The 18,208-nt window shown below is 34.4% G+C and overlaps 1 protein-coding gene across 4 annotated transcripts in view; it reads right to left on the bottom strand.

Annotated features, from left to right (window-relative positions):
- Tdrd15 (tudor domain containing 15) overlaps window positions 1-18,208 on the bottom strand; it is a 160,508-nt gene that overhangs the window by 58,439 nt on the left and 83,861 nt on the right. The window contains exon 2 of one of the 4 annotated variants that reach the window (XM_019206625.1): window positions 338-914. The exons of 2 other annotated variants lie outside the window; for them this stretch is intronic. In XM_019206625.1, the coding sequence (XP_019062170.1) occupies window positions 872-914 (43 nt within the window). In that variant the 3' untranslated portion in view covers window positions 338-871. Of the gene's footprint in view, window positions 1-337; window positions 915-14,246; window positions 17,465-18,208 lie in introns of those variants that run through there. One more of the 4 variants, XM_019206624.1, reaches the window with a different exon arrangement.

Raw genomic sequence — 18,208 nt, 5'->3', positions numbered from 1 at the left:
ACATCTAAAATGTGTCACAAACTTTTTCACTGAAAATCATACTGTAATCACTTTCAAGTATTTTTACTCTTACTGTGCAACAGATCTACTGAAAATTATAATTTTAAATCATCTACTTATTCCAGTTACTACATCAAAAAATAATCTATAGAATAACCATTTTATTAAGTACACACATCCAGTAATTTAGAAATCTGGGCAAGGCATGATGGAGGTGGCTTGTTTCATACAATGCCCATGGCCTCAGTCAAAACAACTCAACGGCTGGGGCCATACATATGAATTCCTATATGGCTTGGGTTTCTTGAGCTTGGGTTATATTAGTTGTATTTTTTGCATAATGGTCCATACCACCAGATAAAAGTGGAATTACCCAAACTGAGTAATTAAACCATAAACATACACAGGCATATCATAGAGAAACTCCTAAAAGCAAAGGTGAAGAAAAATAACTTTTAAATACAACCAAAGAGATTTAAAAAATGCTTTGAAAGGAGAACCAATAAGGTGAAATGAGGTGAAAGATGCCATCACCTTTTATGATCCAGCCTTGCAAGGTCACATGGCATTACTCCTACAAAATGCTATTGGTCACAAGCCTTCCTAGATTATGAGATGGTAAACATAGTCTACCTTTTGATGACAATGGCAAGGTCACATCAGGTAAGAAGATGTAAAATGGTAATATTATTGTGACAATCTTTAAAACATGCAGCTTAATAGTCTATCCCTTGGCAACAAAGTCACATCCTTCCCATGCAGAATATTCTACCTTTTCCCCCAAGACCTCCAAAGTCTCATTTCATTGCAACATCTAGACAAAGTCTCAGATCTCATCAACTACATCAGGCAGAACTGCAGATTAGGCTCCCTAGAAGTTGCTCCCCAGGTACATGACTTCTTGATCTGAAGACCTATGAAACAAAGTGGTAAGTTAGCCCACAAACATTTAACAGACAATTGTGGGACAAGCATTGAATAATTTCTAAAATATTCTAATTCAAAAAATGAAGAACCAAGAAGCTGGACTATGATATTATATCAGTAATTCCTGAATTTCTTAGTCCCACTCCTTGGAAATTGTTCTCCAAGTCTCTTGGCTCCATGTTCTAAGCTTACGGTTTCACTGAGTCATCCTACTTCACTACATTTGAATCTGAGTGCAATATTCTTCAGATGCTTCGTGGTTGTAAGGCTTTGGGTACCTAAAAGCTTTTTTTTTTTACTATCTTTCATGCAATTTGATACAATTCATTTTAAAACCTGACAAGCTTCCTGTGGATCAATCTGCAATCTATACCCCTCTGAAATAAGTCCACCTCTATCATACCCTGTAAGAGATACAGGCCTGTTAGGCTCATTAAAAGCCTTTGGACTATTTAAAAGGTCTATGAGAAACCATCTAAGATAGTTCTAAAGTTAACTCACACCCAGAACTCATTTTTACCAGGAGGTGTTTTCCTGTCAGCACCATGGGATTGATATTTGCCTTGGGCCCCTTTCAAAATGAGAACAATTTTCCAAGTGGAGAGGGGAGGAATGAGAAACAATTTTATTTTTAAATCCAGAAAGTCCTGATTTCTGTACATTTCTCTGAACTTTTCTTATAAAAATCAAATTTAAAGCACAATTTCTTCTATTTTATCCTTAAAAAATTATCAGTTGGCACCTGCAACATTTTGCTTGGAAATCACTTTAGTCTTCTCCCTTAGTTCATTTGTACATTCAATTTTCCGTATTACGGCAGTACCAATTTTGCTATGTCTTTTACTATATATAATGAAGGTATCCCACTGCCCACTTTCCAGCAAAATTTTCAACTTCCTTAAATACCTCCTAAAACAATTTTATTGAGACCTGTCAAGTTTTTGCTTCAAGCCCTTTCTAATTTCAACCCATGCTCAGTCCAAAAATTTTGATAGTATTTTACTGCTAGTACCCAATCCTGTTCTAGTTATTTATATGTAATAATTTGATGGTAAAAATCACACTGTTATGATCACAGATTAGATGAGGCAGAAATTCACACAGAACATAGCAAGGTTGGCTTTTCTTTTTAAAATTAGTAGTGTTAATGTTTGCAATATAGACAGTGATGTTCATTTTGGGGAACTGGTACATGCATGTAACAGATCTTGATAATTTTCAATGCCTTTACCCCTTTTCTGAATCCCGCTATCACTGTCTCTTTCTCCAAGAGTCTTCCCTTTAGTTTCCTATTAACTGGGCTGGGGATTCAGCTCAGTGGTTCCATCACCTGCCTTGCAAGTGCAAGGTCCCGAGTTTGATCCCCAGTATCAAAAAAAAAAAAAAAAAAAAAAAAGTTAGTTTCCTATCAACTCTCCTTATATTATCCATTTTTCATATTTTAGGTCTCCCTAATATCATTATTGAACTTTTCGATATTTTTCTCAGCATAATGATCTGAAAATTCTATCCATTTGGGCTTTTTTAGCTCTACAATGCCTGAGCCTGATTTAGGGAGACTAGAATGGTCACAGGCTGAATCTGTTCATTGTTAAAAATGCCTTAAGCACTGTCCCCTCCATTTGGCATGGGTTTCCCTACAGCATGGCAACCTCAAAGGAATTATTTTTCCTAGTTGGGGGCTCAGAATTAAGTTCAAGTTTTTTACTGAACAAGGCAGAGGTACGTGACTCATCCTCAGTAGTCATACAATATCAATATTTTGTTTTCTCTAAAGAAGACAGGGAGAGTAGATAGTGTTTTAATTCTTTTTGGAAAATAAAATCTACACCAATTTAGGGAGAAAAATTGTAGACACGAAAGTCCTACAATCAATAAACATAATGGCAAAAAGAAGTAACGGTGCAACATTTAGTTTTGCTATGGCTCAAAAATTCACCAAAATTACACAAAACAAGTATTAGAAGATAAAATCCAAAGGACACAAAAATAATGGCAATGTAAATGACAGAAAATTAGATAATGCCTATTCCAATCATCCAGAATGGGGAGATCCCGCTGGAAGATGATTGTGGAAATAGGGATATATTCTCTCCCTTTCTAAAAGGTTCCCTAACAACACACTTCCACTTTCTCTGCTTTCTCTTCATCTTTTAGTAAGATAAAACCAACCTCTTTGAAAATGGGATCTTGGTGGAAGGTAGGAGCCAACCATCTTAAGTCTGGAATACCTCACCATTTCCTATAGCCTACCATATAGTGGGGTTTATTTTTATAAAGGAAGAGATAAGTAGTTTTAAAAAGCACCAAGACTGGGCCGGGGATTTGGCTCAGTGGTTCAGCTGCCTGCCTCGTGAGTGCAAGGACCCGAGTTCGACCCCGGTACCAAAAAAAAAGAAAAAAGAAAAAATACCAAGACTTATTGTCATTTTCTCCAGAGAGAAATTAAACCCTGCTCCAGCTTCAAAAGCCTGGTAATTACCTCTCCACTTCTCATAAAAGATAGGAAGTTTATTCTGATAAGCCGCAGTTCTAATACTATGATGAGAGTATACTAGTGGGTCCCTGAATGCTTCCAGGAAATCTGTAATAAAAACACTCTAATAATAATTATTATTCTTATTATTATTTAATATATTTATAATTATATTTATAATTAATATTAATATAATAATTCCGTCTTCATTCTGTCATGAGTGTAGTGGATCTTTCATGTGCTACATGATAGGTGATGTAGAAAAAGACTGCATGCAGAAGCAGATGTGACAATCCAGCTATCTTTTACTAACCCAGAACACTGAGACTTAAAAGTTTAAAATGATGTCATTTCTCCTATTTTAATTAATGTTAATCATATGAAAAAGTAACTAGATTGTTACTATTTTAAAATAAACTAAAATATATTAGTAAATATTTTAAGTCATCAGCTTTATTTTCCAACACAATAAATAAACATTTTTAATTATGTGATCCTGAGTAACTGCTAAAATGTAGCAGCCAAGCAGAGTTCCAAAACCTTTGCTCAGTTAGTTGATGGAACATGATGGAGTCCAAATGTAAAATCAGAGGCCGCAATTTCCTTGGTATAATATAGAAGGTATAATATAGAAGGTTCAAGGTATGGTTCCTAGACCAATGCCATCAACATCACTTAGGGAGTGATAAAAATTAAAATTATTGGCCCTAGTCCAGAGCTACTAAATAACAAACTAGCAGTGTGACCTAAAAATCTGTTTTAACAGCACTTCTAGGAGATCGGATATGTGTTAAAGTTTGAAAAGCCCTTAAGGAGAAGAAATACAAAGCCATGGGAAAATAAGAATACAAGTATATTTATTACATGTGACCTACCTTTCTGTTTTGACCAGCAGAATACAGAATACACTCCTTTCACCACTGATTTAAGAAATATATTAGTACAGGCCCTGTCGTGACTATTATCTGCATGCCAGGAATAATACTGAAAAATGATGTCCTTGACATGGGCTCACTGATTATTAAGACTGATGAAATCCCAAAGTGGCAGAAACCAAAAGGAGGCACTTAACTACCAATGACAAGTTATAAATGACCACTATAATGGGATGTAAGATGAGAACAATTGAAATGGTTTATCCCACAGAAATCTGTGCTCGTGATTCATTCATCAACTACAATATTCCTAGAGCGGAAAGAGAGGGCAGGCTACTGAAGTGTGATCTATGTAACACAAAAGCTCTGCCAAATGGCGACCTGATTTAATCACTGCAAGAGTCACTGGCCTTCATCCAGTCCCCACAACTGAATTAGTTCAGAAACTCAGAACACTCTGAATGAAGGTGGCACTGCATCCATTTTTCAAAAGAGGTACCGCAACACTACCATAAGTCTCTATGGAGTGTTCCTCCTGGCCTTCTTCAAAGAGGTTTAATAATATTTTTTTATCGGGATATCTACACACTGAGGGAAAAATACCCCCAAATAGGTGACTGTGGACCAAGTTACCATAAAACCTGAGCCACTCATTATAAAGTGAATACCTGACTCAAGAAGTCAGTTTGGTATATAGAATGGTGGGTCCTAAGGGCCATAGGGATACAAAGAACTCTTTACCATAAATCTGAATTCCTGAACTATGGAAGGCTAAAATTCCAGAAAAATCCTGGAGATATATTTAACTTAAAAGGAATGATAAAAAAAAGTATCATGTTTGTGCCAACTTTACTTGACTGTATTATACCTCCTACAACTTTTTGCTTACATATTTTCCCAGGATCCCTAACATTTTTGTAAATATTTTTCAACTGGCTCCTCAATCTCAGAAACTTAGGTACACTGTCTTTTCCTACATGCCCATTATATACACTTACACTATACACCACTCTTTCTAGCAATTAAGTTTGTTTCTGTAACTGTAATTGAAGTACCTTAAGAATTGGAATTTATCATTTGTATCTTTGATACTACTACATTTATAAAATGTTTGATGACTAAAACCGTAGAAGAGAATGTAACAAGATTATAAAGGAGGATAACTTCATAGAAAGAAAATATACAAGTGTATCAGGATGGTCAAGGCCATAAAGATAGAAATGAAAAATACTGTGCTTTGGAAAAGTAATATAATAGAAATAGCTCTGGTCAACAACAGATAACTTTATCATTAATAGCAAATTGTGAGAAAACTTAATCGCAAACTACAAGAAAACTAAGAAATTAAAAGCATTACTTAAGAGTTCATACTAAGATGTTACTGAATTATAACCAAAAGGGAGCATATGGATCGTAATATATATTCTAAGGCAGGGATGGCAAACCTTTTAGAGAGCAAGTGCCCAAACTGCAATCAAAAATCCACTTATTTATCACAACATGCCAACACCGCTATTAAACATGAATAGACAGGTTTTAGTTTAGAAAAAATCATGCACTGACAACTTTTTTTTTAATGGTACCAGGGATTGAACTCGGGCCCTTGTGTACATTTTTTGTCTTAAAAGAAAAACAAAATTACATGCATGCCACCACTGTTCTAAGGTTACATTACGAAAAACATACTAAGAAAATTATTCTAAAATTTCATCAATAGGAAAAACTTAATTCTGAAAATGTTTGAACAAGGCTAAAATTAATATCCAAATTATAGAATAAAAAATTTAACGATATATGTAATTTTTTAAAAGCTAGCAATTCTGGGGCCAGGGATTTAGCTCAGTGGTTCTGCTGCCACATGCTTCACAAGTAAGGGCCCGAGTTCAATCCTCAGTACCAAAAAAAAAAAAAAAAAGTCTAGCAATTCTTTAAATGTAAAAGAATAAAGGAAAATTTTAAAAGAATTATAGTTGAAGTGTGATAGAAGTACTTTTATTTATTTTCAATTTTTATTTGAATATGTTTATACTACACAATAAACACATTCACTGTAGGGAACTGGGAAATACACACATCATAACTTAATCCTTTTTAATTCTTTCCCTCCCCTCTTCCACATCCTCAGATCCCCTTCCCAATTTTTCACAGAACCAACTCACTGACTCATTCATCCCTTGTATTTTTATCTTAATTTCAGCTCTGATCTTTACAATTTCTTTCATTCTATTAGTTTCAGATTTGAATTGTTCGCTTTCTAGAACCTTGAGATGCATCATTAGTTTATTTTTCAGTACTAAGAATTGAACCCAGGGCCTCTACACTGAACTAGATACCAAACTTTTTTTTTCAGCTTTAATTGAGTTTATTGGTACATTTTAGGGATACAGTATAGTTACATTCATTGTTGGGATCTTGTACCTCTACATGACAGGTCTTGGTTCTCATTTTTTCCCCTTGTCCCTGCCCTCCCTTCACCCCCTCCTCCCCTCCCCATCTACAAGCACTTTCTTTCCATCTTTTCTTTATCTCACATTTTTTTTCTTTTCCCTTATTACCCTTCCCCTATCCACCCCACCTTCCCTACACCTTTAGCCCCTTTCTTTCCATTTCACAATGTCAGTAATCTTATTAGGATCTTCTGTATTATTGCAGTTTATTCACACCAGAGAAACTATTCGGCATTTACACGTGTATGACTTATTTATTTCACTTAGGAGTATATCTTCAATATGTATCCATTTTCCTATGAATGAATCTAATCTGTCATTCTTTATGGCTAAGTAATATTTCATTTTATAGAAAAACCACATCTTCTTTATCCAGTTTCCAAACTCTTTTTATTTTTAAAGACAGGATCTCAAAATCTACAATTCTCCTTCAGCCTATCTCAGTGCTAGAGTTAGAAGAATGCACCACTTTGCCCAGGTCAGAAATGCTTTTAAACATAAAAGGAAATACAATGACTATTTAAGAATAGTGCCTGGTTAAGAGAAACTTTAGCCAGGCATGATGGAGTATGCCTATAATTCAAGCCCTTGGACAGGCTGAAATAGGAAGAATACATGTTCAAGCCCAAACTAAGCAATTTATAAGCTTAGTTTTAGAAAATGGCTGAGGATGCAGCTCAATGCAAAGGCCCTGAATTCAATCTCAGAAACAGAGAAAAAGAAAGATGAAAGTGAGGAGAGTACACAGGGGTGGGGAAATAAAAAAATTGAACTCAATATGCATTTAGTATGTCAACACGGTCAGTTCATGCTATGAATTTAAAATGTCACATTACCCTTTTGAAAGATTCATAAAATTTCAGACTTTAAGAAAGCATGTGTAAAATACTTGATTGTGAAAAAAATTTAATTCAAAACATTCACTACATGAATCAAAAATAATTTCCTTGTACATACACTGAAGCAATATTTCAAAACTCAGTTATTAAAATATTTGGTATGATTTATTATTTAAAGTGCCCCCAAAAAACTCAATTTAGAGATGGGCCTGGTTAAAAAGAGCCAGGGGCTAAATGGAAGGGTGCCTTCTTGTCCCCAGAATCCCCACTGCTCTCTGCTTCCTGGGTGACATGTGGTAAAAAGCTTTCCTCAGCCATGCATGCTGTTTCTGCCCTTGAGCCAGTTATCCAGGGTCCAAATCCACTGAAACTGTGAGCAAAAATAAACTCTCCTCCTTTATGTTGCAGGTGGTAGGTATTTTGTCCCAGTAACAGGAAAGCTAACTAATAAAGAAAACTGCTACCAGGAGTGGGACCATTGCTGTGACTGTACTTGACCATGTAGTTACGAAGCCTTTGAATCTGATTTTCAGGAGTTTGGAAAAGTTTTGAGATTCTAAAAAGACTTAGAATGCTATACACAGAGACTGTGTTAATCTGACTTTAAAGAAGGTGGACTGATTAATCTGAGGAAATTTCAAAGCAATGCAATGTTCAGGCTGTAGCACAGGTATATCTAGCTACTTTTAGCCAAACCTACAGTGAGAATCACGAGAAGAAAACGACTAAATGATGTGCAAAGTTTATAATTCTATCAGATAGAAATTACCTATAATGTTTAGGTTAGGAAGACAATGGATGCTTAAAAGATTAGCATTAAAAAATAAGTCAAGTACTCTGTGCAGGGACAAGAAGAAAGATGTTTGGGGGGCATCCAAGAAATCAGCAAGACCCCAACTCATTGCAGGCTCAAGGGTGCAAAACTGAAAAATTAAATTTGAGAAGAAAGTCCAGGGATGTCTACTCATTCAGAACGACCTAGGGAAGACTATCTATAAGTTCAGTTCTTAGAGACTCCTACAGCCATGGTTCAAGGGGGCCAAGATACTACCTAAGCTTGCAGACAATCTTGGCAACACCCATGTGGTACTGGGTTTTTAGGCACATAGAATGCAAGTTAAAGGGTCACAGAAGCTTCCAGCCAGATTTCATAAGGCAACATTGTAGGAGACTGCTGTCAGATGTGTCAAAGCCCAAGTGTCTGAGGATACCTGAGGACACAACCCTGTCATTTATTATAGGTGCACTACAGGGCTTTATTATGTAATAATGCATCAGGGGAGGCAACCACACACGTACCATGTGGCTCCGCAAGGTCACCCAGGTAGGGGTAGGACTGCTCAAGCCCTTTGGAATGTACATCTTACCACAATTTACTCTGAGTGATGCATATGGAGCTATATGACTTAATGTTTTCCCTGCTGGGTTTAGGTCTTGCTCTGGTCTTACTTCTTTCTATTCCCTTATCCCTCTCATTTGTGAATGGGAGTGTTTACCCTGTGCCATTGTATGTTAGAAGTATGTAACTTTCTAATTTTTACAAGGACTCATAAACATGAGTTCACCTTAAGTCTCAGAGGACACTCTGGATTTAAGACTTTTCAGCATTGCTGGCATAAAACACTGGCAACTCTTAGAGATGGACTAAGTGCATCTTGCATAATGACACAAACATGAGCCTTTTAGAGACCAGAGGAATGTTATGGGTTAGAACTAGTGCCTGGTCAGAAAGGGTAGGTCACTAGAGGTGTGACTTGAAAGGATGTATTCTCATGCCCAGAGCCCCACCTCTCTCTATTTCCTTACCACCATGTGGTGCAGTTTTCCTCCTATAATTCCTATGCTTTTCTGCCATGTTGTTTCTCCCTTGAAACCAGCCAGCCATGGAATGAATCTACTAAAATTGTGAGCCAAATAAAGCACTAATCATTTAAGTTGTGGTTTTGGGGTATTTTGTCCCATCCACAGGAAAGCTGGCTAATAAAATATTACAATTCAACATCCTTTTTAAATATCAGAAAAAAATACTGATATAAGGACATATACATGAAAAAGCAAAAAAATCAATCAGAAAAATCAATAATAAAATTTAATTTAGCATCTCATACAGAATTAAGATTGAAAATGATTATACTAGGAAACAGCTATATAATTTAGTTTTAACAGTTTCAGATGTCTTTTTATTTCATATTAATAAAGCATTTAAAATGCACAATGTGTGAATATTCTTTTAAAACTCAAGTCTAAACTGTTTCTCTAATGACGCATACCTTTTATTCATATTGATAAGACATTTTTATATGAGTTTAAAAATGTACCTTTATATAGGGCAAAATTAGGAAATTTCCAAAGCAAAACTTAGGAATTCTGAACTTTAAAGTATTTTACCTAATAATTTAAATATTCTTTCTTCTCTCCCAATTTTTAAGCAAAAATCTGAGTCCAACACTTACAAAACAGCATCCTACTAACAAACTCATACAGGCGATTTAAAGTGAGAAAATGCACTACTATAATACTCACTATTCTGAGACTATAAACCCTAATAAAACTAATGTTTTTAATTGAAAGTATGCTGAATTAAGCCATACTATTATAGATTTTCCTTGTAATTTTAAAATGTAATAAAATAACAAATGTATTTTAAAATTAATGTGCCTTCAAGATAAGAAAAGAGTTAATTTTAAATGAAATATAATTCATTTTAAAAGGAGTATCTTCACATACTTTATTGGAGTTCTATCTAAATAGGAGCACTCAATCAGGAATTAACTGAAATGAAATTTTATGAAAACATCATTTTCTATACTTATATATTGCCAATAAATTTTCTAGTTTGTCAATTCTGTCATTTCTAAATGTAAACTATCAAGACACATAATAAAATTAAAAGGTGCTCTGAAAAACCAAAGGCCCATGAGGTATTTCCTGATTAAATTATAACTTTGGCCTGGGGGGGAGTTATTATATAATCTTATATGAGGTATTACATAATCGAATTTTCATTAATCCAAATTATTAACTTTACTATATTCTGTGGTAATCAACCACAAAAGCACCCTTGTGGGCCACAGCCACAGAAGTTGTATAAAGTGAATTCGTTTCCCAATGGAAATACTCTTCATAATTGCAGAAAATAATCTTCAAAATATGACAGAGAGAAGAACAGAGTTTTCAGTTTTGATTACAGAGAACAAATATTAAATTTCCTGTTCTAAAATAGTTTCAAACCAGAGATTGGGTTGTTAATGTTAAACATATACAAAATTTCAAGTCTTGAATTGTCATACCCAAGAATATGATATACCATAATCATCCTCCACCAACTTGGCACCAGTAGGAAGAAACATTACAGAGATTCAACTGGGAGAGCTGTGACCCACCCCTCCTTGCACACTGGAAGCTTGTATCTCTTGGGAAGAGCGGCTACACCATCCTCAGGTCCAGAAAACATCTGCACTATCAGCCAAGTGAGGAACACAGACCATCCTCTCTCTCCCTCCAGATTCCTTACTCCAGACCAACATCTGACAATTGCCATTCCACCAACTCCCCCTTAAAAAGTTTTTGCTCTCCCCCCGCTGTATTCTGACTTCCCTTTTGGATTCAGCCCACTCACTGGGCCTGATTATCAAATAAACAGCCATGTGGCTAACACAAAGCCTCCCACAGGTGGTCTCTCTGACCCCTCTCACCCCTAATACATGTATAAACCTTAAAACTCAGGACACAAATATTTTTTCTGGTACTAGGAAATGAACCTTGAACCTCTCCATTGAGCTACATCCCCCACACTATTTTTTAATTTTGAGACAGGGTCTCACAAAGTCACTAAGCTGCCCAGACAAGGCTCAAATTTGTACTCTGCCTCAGCCTCCCAGAGTGCTGGATGATACCAAACTCAAACATATTTTCATTAAAAACAGTATTTCTGGAAATTATTTCCCAGTTTCAAAACCATAACACCAAAATATTTGCTATAGATGTACAGAATACAACTGATTTATGCTCTCTTGGTTCAGAATTTTCTAAGTTTTCCTAAATATCTTTTAAATTACCAAACAATTACACAGAATTATTTGGTTTATGCTGACTCTTAAAAGCACCTGTATATTTTCCTGGTTTTATCTTTGGAATCAAAACAATATTATGAACTTGCTAAATGCTTACTTGCAAAATAAATTCCAATTCACAGGTAAACGCAAGACAAAATATGGATATCCCCTCCCCACTACATACTAATGTTCTTGAATATCATGAAAATCTACAACTTCAAGCTAAAAGTAGTTAAAGTGGATTATATAACAATAGTAATTACAGGCCGAGAAGAGAGTGCAGGGGAATTGAATTTGAGCTGTTTGCTATACATGCGGAAATATACCAAACATAATTAATATGTACAATCAATGCATGTTAAAATTAAAATTTAGAAAATAATCAAAAATATAAAATCAAACAAAATATATAAAAGTATAACGAAGAAAAAAACCATGGAATGGGCTTAAAGATGTGGTTACATCTGACCTCTCTTTTTGTACTTTTAATAAACATCCTTCCTATAATCACCCATATTTTCTAGGGAAAATGGTTAGGTAGCATGAACTATAGTAACAACCATGGTTCCAATTATGACTCTACAAGTATCAAATGAAACAAATTTTAGGAGGAAAGACACCTTAAAAAAAAGTAATGATAAAATAATATCCATGGCTTTGAAACTAGGATAGTTTATAAAATAAAATATATTCAATACATATTGTCTCCTAGAAAAATAATCTAAAAAATCTAGATTTTAACATGTTTTAATATCAGAAGTTATTGTACTATGCTTACCAATTTTATTCTAATCTGGAACATCTAAAACAAGGTAGTAATTACTATGTATCCAATATCCTTTGTTGCCAAACTAAAGCATAAATGATCAGAAGTTTCATCTCCCTCTACTGAAAAACAAAAACGAGTACCTTGTAAATATCATGCATCTTATGAAGAGTATTTATCATTTTCTTGTAATATGGTATATTTGATTTGGATCATTTTAGCACATAAAACATCAAAAATAGATTCTACAGAAAAACTGAAAAATTACTGCTTACCTTTTAAGTTTTCTGATGTTGCTTTTTCATTAACATACAATTCTTTCATTCCTATTATTGAGTCCACTGTGTTAGTTTCCTGTATTCCTTCAGTTGGAAGTTCTTCAAAAATATTTTCAAACCAATTGGTGTTATTTTTCAAGCAATCAGGCAGTTCCCAAGATGAAGCTGCTGCACACATATCAAATGCAGTGGTACTTTGGATATTGTGTTTTCCACTACAAACTTCATTTTTCAGTTTTAAATTTCTACAGTTCAATTTATTACTAACATGGCTTCTCTTTAAAAGGAGTTCATAGACTTCTTTCTTCTTCATAGGTTTCCTTTTTAGCTTTTGTTTCTCAGAGCATGTACAACCCATATTTTTCTTTTTGTCACAATTTTGATTTAACAATGGGCTAACAGCCTTACTCTGTAACTTACATTGGATTTTAGTAGATCCAGAAGCAATAACTGCATCAAGATCAGCTGAATCCATACAATACACTGCAAGTCCAGATGCAACAAGTATATCTGACAAACTCTTTTTCTCATGAATGATATCTACTTTCAGTTTTGTTTTAAAACCACATTCTCTAAATTGAAAAACTAAGCCTGGTTTGCTTAGAAAATCATTTAGAAAGCTTTTGACTTCCCCATTCCAGTATTTCCCTGTAACAGGTAAAATGCCATGAAGGATACACAGATAACTTAACCTGGGCAAACTCAAAAGCTCCTCAGGAACAACTTTAAGATTTTTTCTATTGGAATAAGGAATATAAACAGAAAACCGATAGTCAACCAACATAAGAAGCAAAGATCTATCAGAGACTTCAGAAATCTCTACTCTATTCCATTCATCTTTCGTTTCACATTTGAACAAACAACTACAACCAGGAATTATGAGCTCCTGAGATAATGTTTGTAAGGTTTCTGGTAGTTCAGAAAGCAACACAAAGAGATATTTCATTGTGTCAAAGAAATCTTCCAATCGAACATAGAAGTCTGATGGATCAGAAATAGCAGTGGCAATACCACAATATTGCCCACCATTTTGAAGTTGGGTCCAAGTAAATGATCTTATTCCACATGGTGACATAAGAGCCCGAGATTCCATGTTGAAAGTAATTCCTGAAGACTGAATCTTGTTTTCTTCAACTGGAAGTATATTTAGATTGCAGTATTCTAAAAGTAGCATACCATCTACCAAAATGTCTACTTCCCAAGCAGAGTTTAAATATTTCAGGAAAAGGATGCTTACTTCCAAATAAGCAAATAAATACACAATGGACTCAAAAGGTATGCTTAGAATTTTCAAACCAAATCTATTTACAAGGCACTGCTTGCCTTGGAATATTTCTGGTTTTATTACAAAGTACCTTGGTATTATTTAAAGGCACTGTTTCAAACCTACCATGATCTACTAAAAAAACAAGCACATTTTCATCAACATACTTTTTTTCTACTATTGATCGATACCACTTTAAAGTTTTTTTAGATTTTGCCAAACATTCTAAGTCTTCTTCAATATTTTCCACCGAAAAGGAATTTTTTTTCTTCTTCAGTAATTAAGAGAGTTAAATCTGATAAGATTTTTTTATTTTTTGATAACTTCACATAAAATTTTCCACTCTTTGAAACACAAAGTATTTCAGCTTTTTCAAGTTGTCCAGGTTTTAACTCTTCAAAGGGAATTTTAACTAGCTGTGGGTAGGAGGGTTGAAGGTTCACAAACTCTTCACATTCATTTGATCTTCCTTTTATCATTTCATTATCTTTATCAGGGCTCACGTTTTGAGAGACAACCCAAGGTATTCACAATACTGCCTTCTCTGGCTTCCGATATGCTGTCCATTTAAGTAGGTCATTGATGACATATTTTTCATCACAAATTACACTAACTTCCCATTTCTGGTCATGCTTTTTCAAAAATTCACAATATACTATTTTTTATTTACTATTGAGGCAAAATAATCCACAGTTTTGCTGTCCCATATTTCAGGAGGCTCATTCCACTTTACTCCACTGAGAAAAGAATGGATTCCCAACTGAGGAATAGTTTAAAAATCTGTCTTAAATTCATAAATTTTAGAGCTGTTCAGTATTTGAGTATTACCATAATCAATAAATTCCACTTCAAAAGTATTTTCTGGCAAAATCTTCTTAATAACTGCTCTGTAAATGGCACTGTCAACAGAGTACTCTGCAACTACAAGATCACCCACCAAAAGTTTAACTGGGCTTCGTTCTTTCACTCTATTTGCTCTTCCATTTAGAACATCTGCAAGTCTGATGATAACCTTTTCAGTCTCAGCAAGCTGAATATGAAAACTGGCTGGATTATTGATGTTGGATATATACCCTTTTACTTTGGCATTCATGTACATTTGGGGTTCAGGAAGATCTTTGATCTGTGGTCTAATTATATTATGTGGATTTTGTGAGACTGCCTGATTTGACTCTCTGATAAATGACTGTGGTACAACTTTTACTGATTTTTGGCCCACATCTCTTTCATTAAGAATACGTACATATCCATGGACAATTCTTATATGTTAATTTTTAAGTCCATCATTCAATGACTTCACTTTGTTTTTGGACACTGGTTCAATTTTATAACAAACTGGTGGTTTCAAAATCCTAGCATATGTACTTCTGGGATGCATCAATTTATCTATTTTGTTTCAGAATATGTTACCAGACTACTTTTATTTATCACATTATGGTGATAATTGTATTCTAGTTTGCCTTTCTGAGAAGCACCAAGTCTCTTATTCTTATTTAATTTATGAGTCTTTTCCACATACTGTCCTTGGTCAGAATGTTTTTTTGACTCTACTTCGCAATATTCTGCATATCCAGCTTCTATCATAAGTGACACAACATCAGTATTTTCTGAGGCTTCAATATTCTGAATATTTACTATATACTTGTCTTCTTTTTTTCTTATAACTTGAAGCAAAATGTCTTTGTTCAAAACAATTTTTTTAAAATAATCAACTGCTGCCTTTACCCATAAATCTTCAAAAGGAATTACATGTGCAAGTGAACAGCACATGGCTAAGGCAGGCAATTTACAAAATTCTGGAAGCAAAATTTTCACATCAAAAAAAGGAATGGAATCAGTATTTCCATAATCTAAAAAATAAACATGAATTTTATAATCATTAATTTCAGTGATGAGAGCTCGGTAAAAATACCTGTCCCTACTGTATCTAGCACAACAAAACAATCCAGGTTTAGGATTTCTTAGAATTAGTTCATCATTTTCACAAGAATCATAACATTTGTTCATATTTTTCATTATATCTTGAAATTCATTCTGATAGTCATTAGTACGTACCCAGAAATTTGATGGGTTTAATACATAAGACACAAAAGCTATATAGGCAGTTTTCACCTCCATTTCTACAGTTTTAACAGAACAATCTACTTTTAAAATATCTTTTTTATTTAGATAGTCTAGTGATTGTTCAACATTTCCAACAACTGCAATGTTGTTTACATAAGCACCTGGCTCGCTTAAAATGTTGGAGATTTCTGAATCCAACACTGGACCAAGTATTTGTGCGCCTATAGTCTTTGGCGGGCACTTAGTATTAACTGTAGAATCTTGAGTCTGCAATGTCACATAATACAAACGTTCATCCTTATTGAACCTATCAATGTGTGCATATACTATTTGACCTAACAAGGCCTGTTTAAATACACTCAGTTGAAGTTTTCTTACATCTCTATCTGGACTGTATAAACATGTCAGAGCACATGGAAATGAAAATAATGGTACTAAACTAAAATCCTGTTTCAGTTTCCTTACATGAATTGAGGGAATAGCCTCACTACTGCCATAATCCATAAACCAAACTTTTATTTGATTATTGAGCAAGAGCTGTTGAGGAATTCCTCTGTGCCACTGTCCATTTCTCCTTTTGGCAACACAAAATAGTCCAAAATTAGCATAGTTGGGACTAGTTTCTTGACTAATATCATTATGTAAAGTCAAACATACTGTCAGGTTTTCTAGCTCAGGAATCCATTTAACCAACTGACAATAAAATTTACTTGGGCTTAATGCAGATGATATCCTTATACTTTCAAAACTTCCTACTGACAAAGATGGCTGCAAATTATCCAAAATATGTTGAACATCAATTAAATTGTCAAAACTGCTTAATGACAATTGAGGTCTTTTATGCTGTAATAAATCTGGCATTTGTTGAGGAAATTCTTTTAACATTTCCACAATAAGACAAAATAAATCTCTATCAATAAATCTTCCTAATTGTAATTCAAGAGTCCAGGATATAATTTGTGGCACTTCGAGAAGAATCATTTGCAAAGGCAAAGTAGCCTGCACATGACCTTTCAGTTGTATTCCTACTAAAGACTTGAAAAAATTCAAAGCCTTAGGAGACCATTTTTCTCCAACTGGAAGAATATTGGCAAAAATACCAAACACTACTCGCGGTGGTAGATCAAATATATTATCACAGGCTGAAGCAACCTGTGTACCATTAACTGTTAATTCTCCTCCATGATCTATAAGGAGCACTGTGTAGAGCTCATTTTTCTTTTCCATGACTCTTCCTCTCTGCCATTCTCCAGTTACTCTTTCTTCTACCAAACAAAACTGAAAGATCTCCACATTATTTTTTATTTTTGGAATATGTTGTATCTCTCTCTGTAATGTGTGGTAGTCAAACTCACAATCACCATTATTTCTGCCTTGAAATTTCACAAGAATATCCTTGGAACAACATTCAATTTGTGATACTGTCAAATCTACATCTAAAAATGTTGGTAAGAGCGATGTAGAATCCATCATCTAAAAAGCAAATATGTATTAATTAGCATCTGGACAAATAGGTGTCAAAATTAAATACAACTGCCTCTATATAAATTTGGCATATAAACATAACCTTAGAAATAACTATATGCTTGTATTTTTATCAAATTAAACATGTTTGAAAAAGTATATACACTAGACAAAATGTTAATGAGATAAAAATCTAACTGCTCACTGCCTTATACTTTTTTAAATTTTTCACAGAAATAACCAAGAAAATAAAACAAAAAGTGGGAAGAATATGTATCATAACTGAAAAACAGAGAAGAGAAACATTTATTTTCTAGAACCTTTAACAAATTTAACAAATTTTAGATATTAAATGTGGTGTAATGGAAGTTAGCCAAATAAGCTTTGCTATAGAGTTCCTCCTCCCCTTGTCAGAAAGCCACCTTCTCTCATGCAGACTCCTTCCAATAACCCATAACTCAAAGCAGTGAGCAGGAGAAGCAAGGGCAGATGGTAAACAAATGAGGAGATACACTCCCTACCTTGTGTCAATTAGCAATAGTTAAACCCTGCGAACATCAATATGCAATCCAAGGATTGTTCTAGTATAGAGATAAGTAGGCTGAGGCCTGGACACCAGTAAGGAAAAGTAAGCGAAGAATCACAATAAAGCAAGTTAGATATGTCAGATCTTGTTACTGGCATGGCTATCTATAAAAAGGAAATGGGAAAAGAAATCATTAGCATAGAAGCACAGTTCTCTATCTTAGCTAG

Source organism: Fukomys damarensis, unplaced genomic scaffold (genome assembly GCF_012274545.1).
Source record: "Fukomys damarensis isolate Sample0158 unplaced genomic scaffold, DMR_v1.0_HiC HiC_scaffold_2, whole genome shotgun sequence".
NCBI lineage: Eukaryota > Metazoa > Chordata > Mammalia > Rodentia > Bathyergidae > Fukomys > Fukomys damarensis.
The sequence above is the reverse complement of the archived record's forward strand: the minus strand, read 5'-3'. Positions and strand labels throughout refer to the sequence as shown.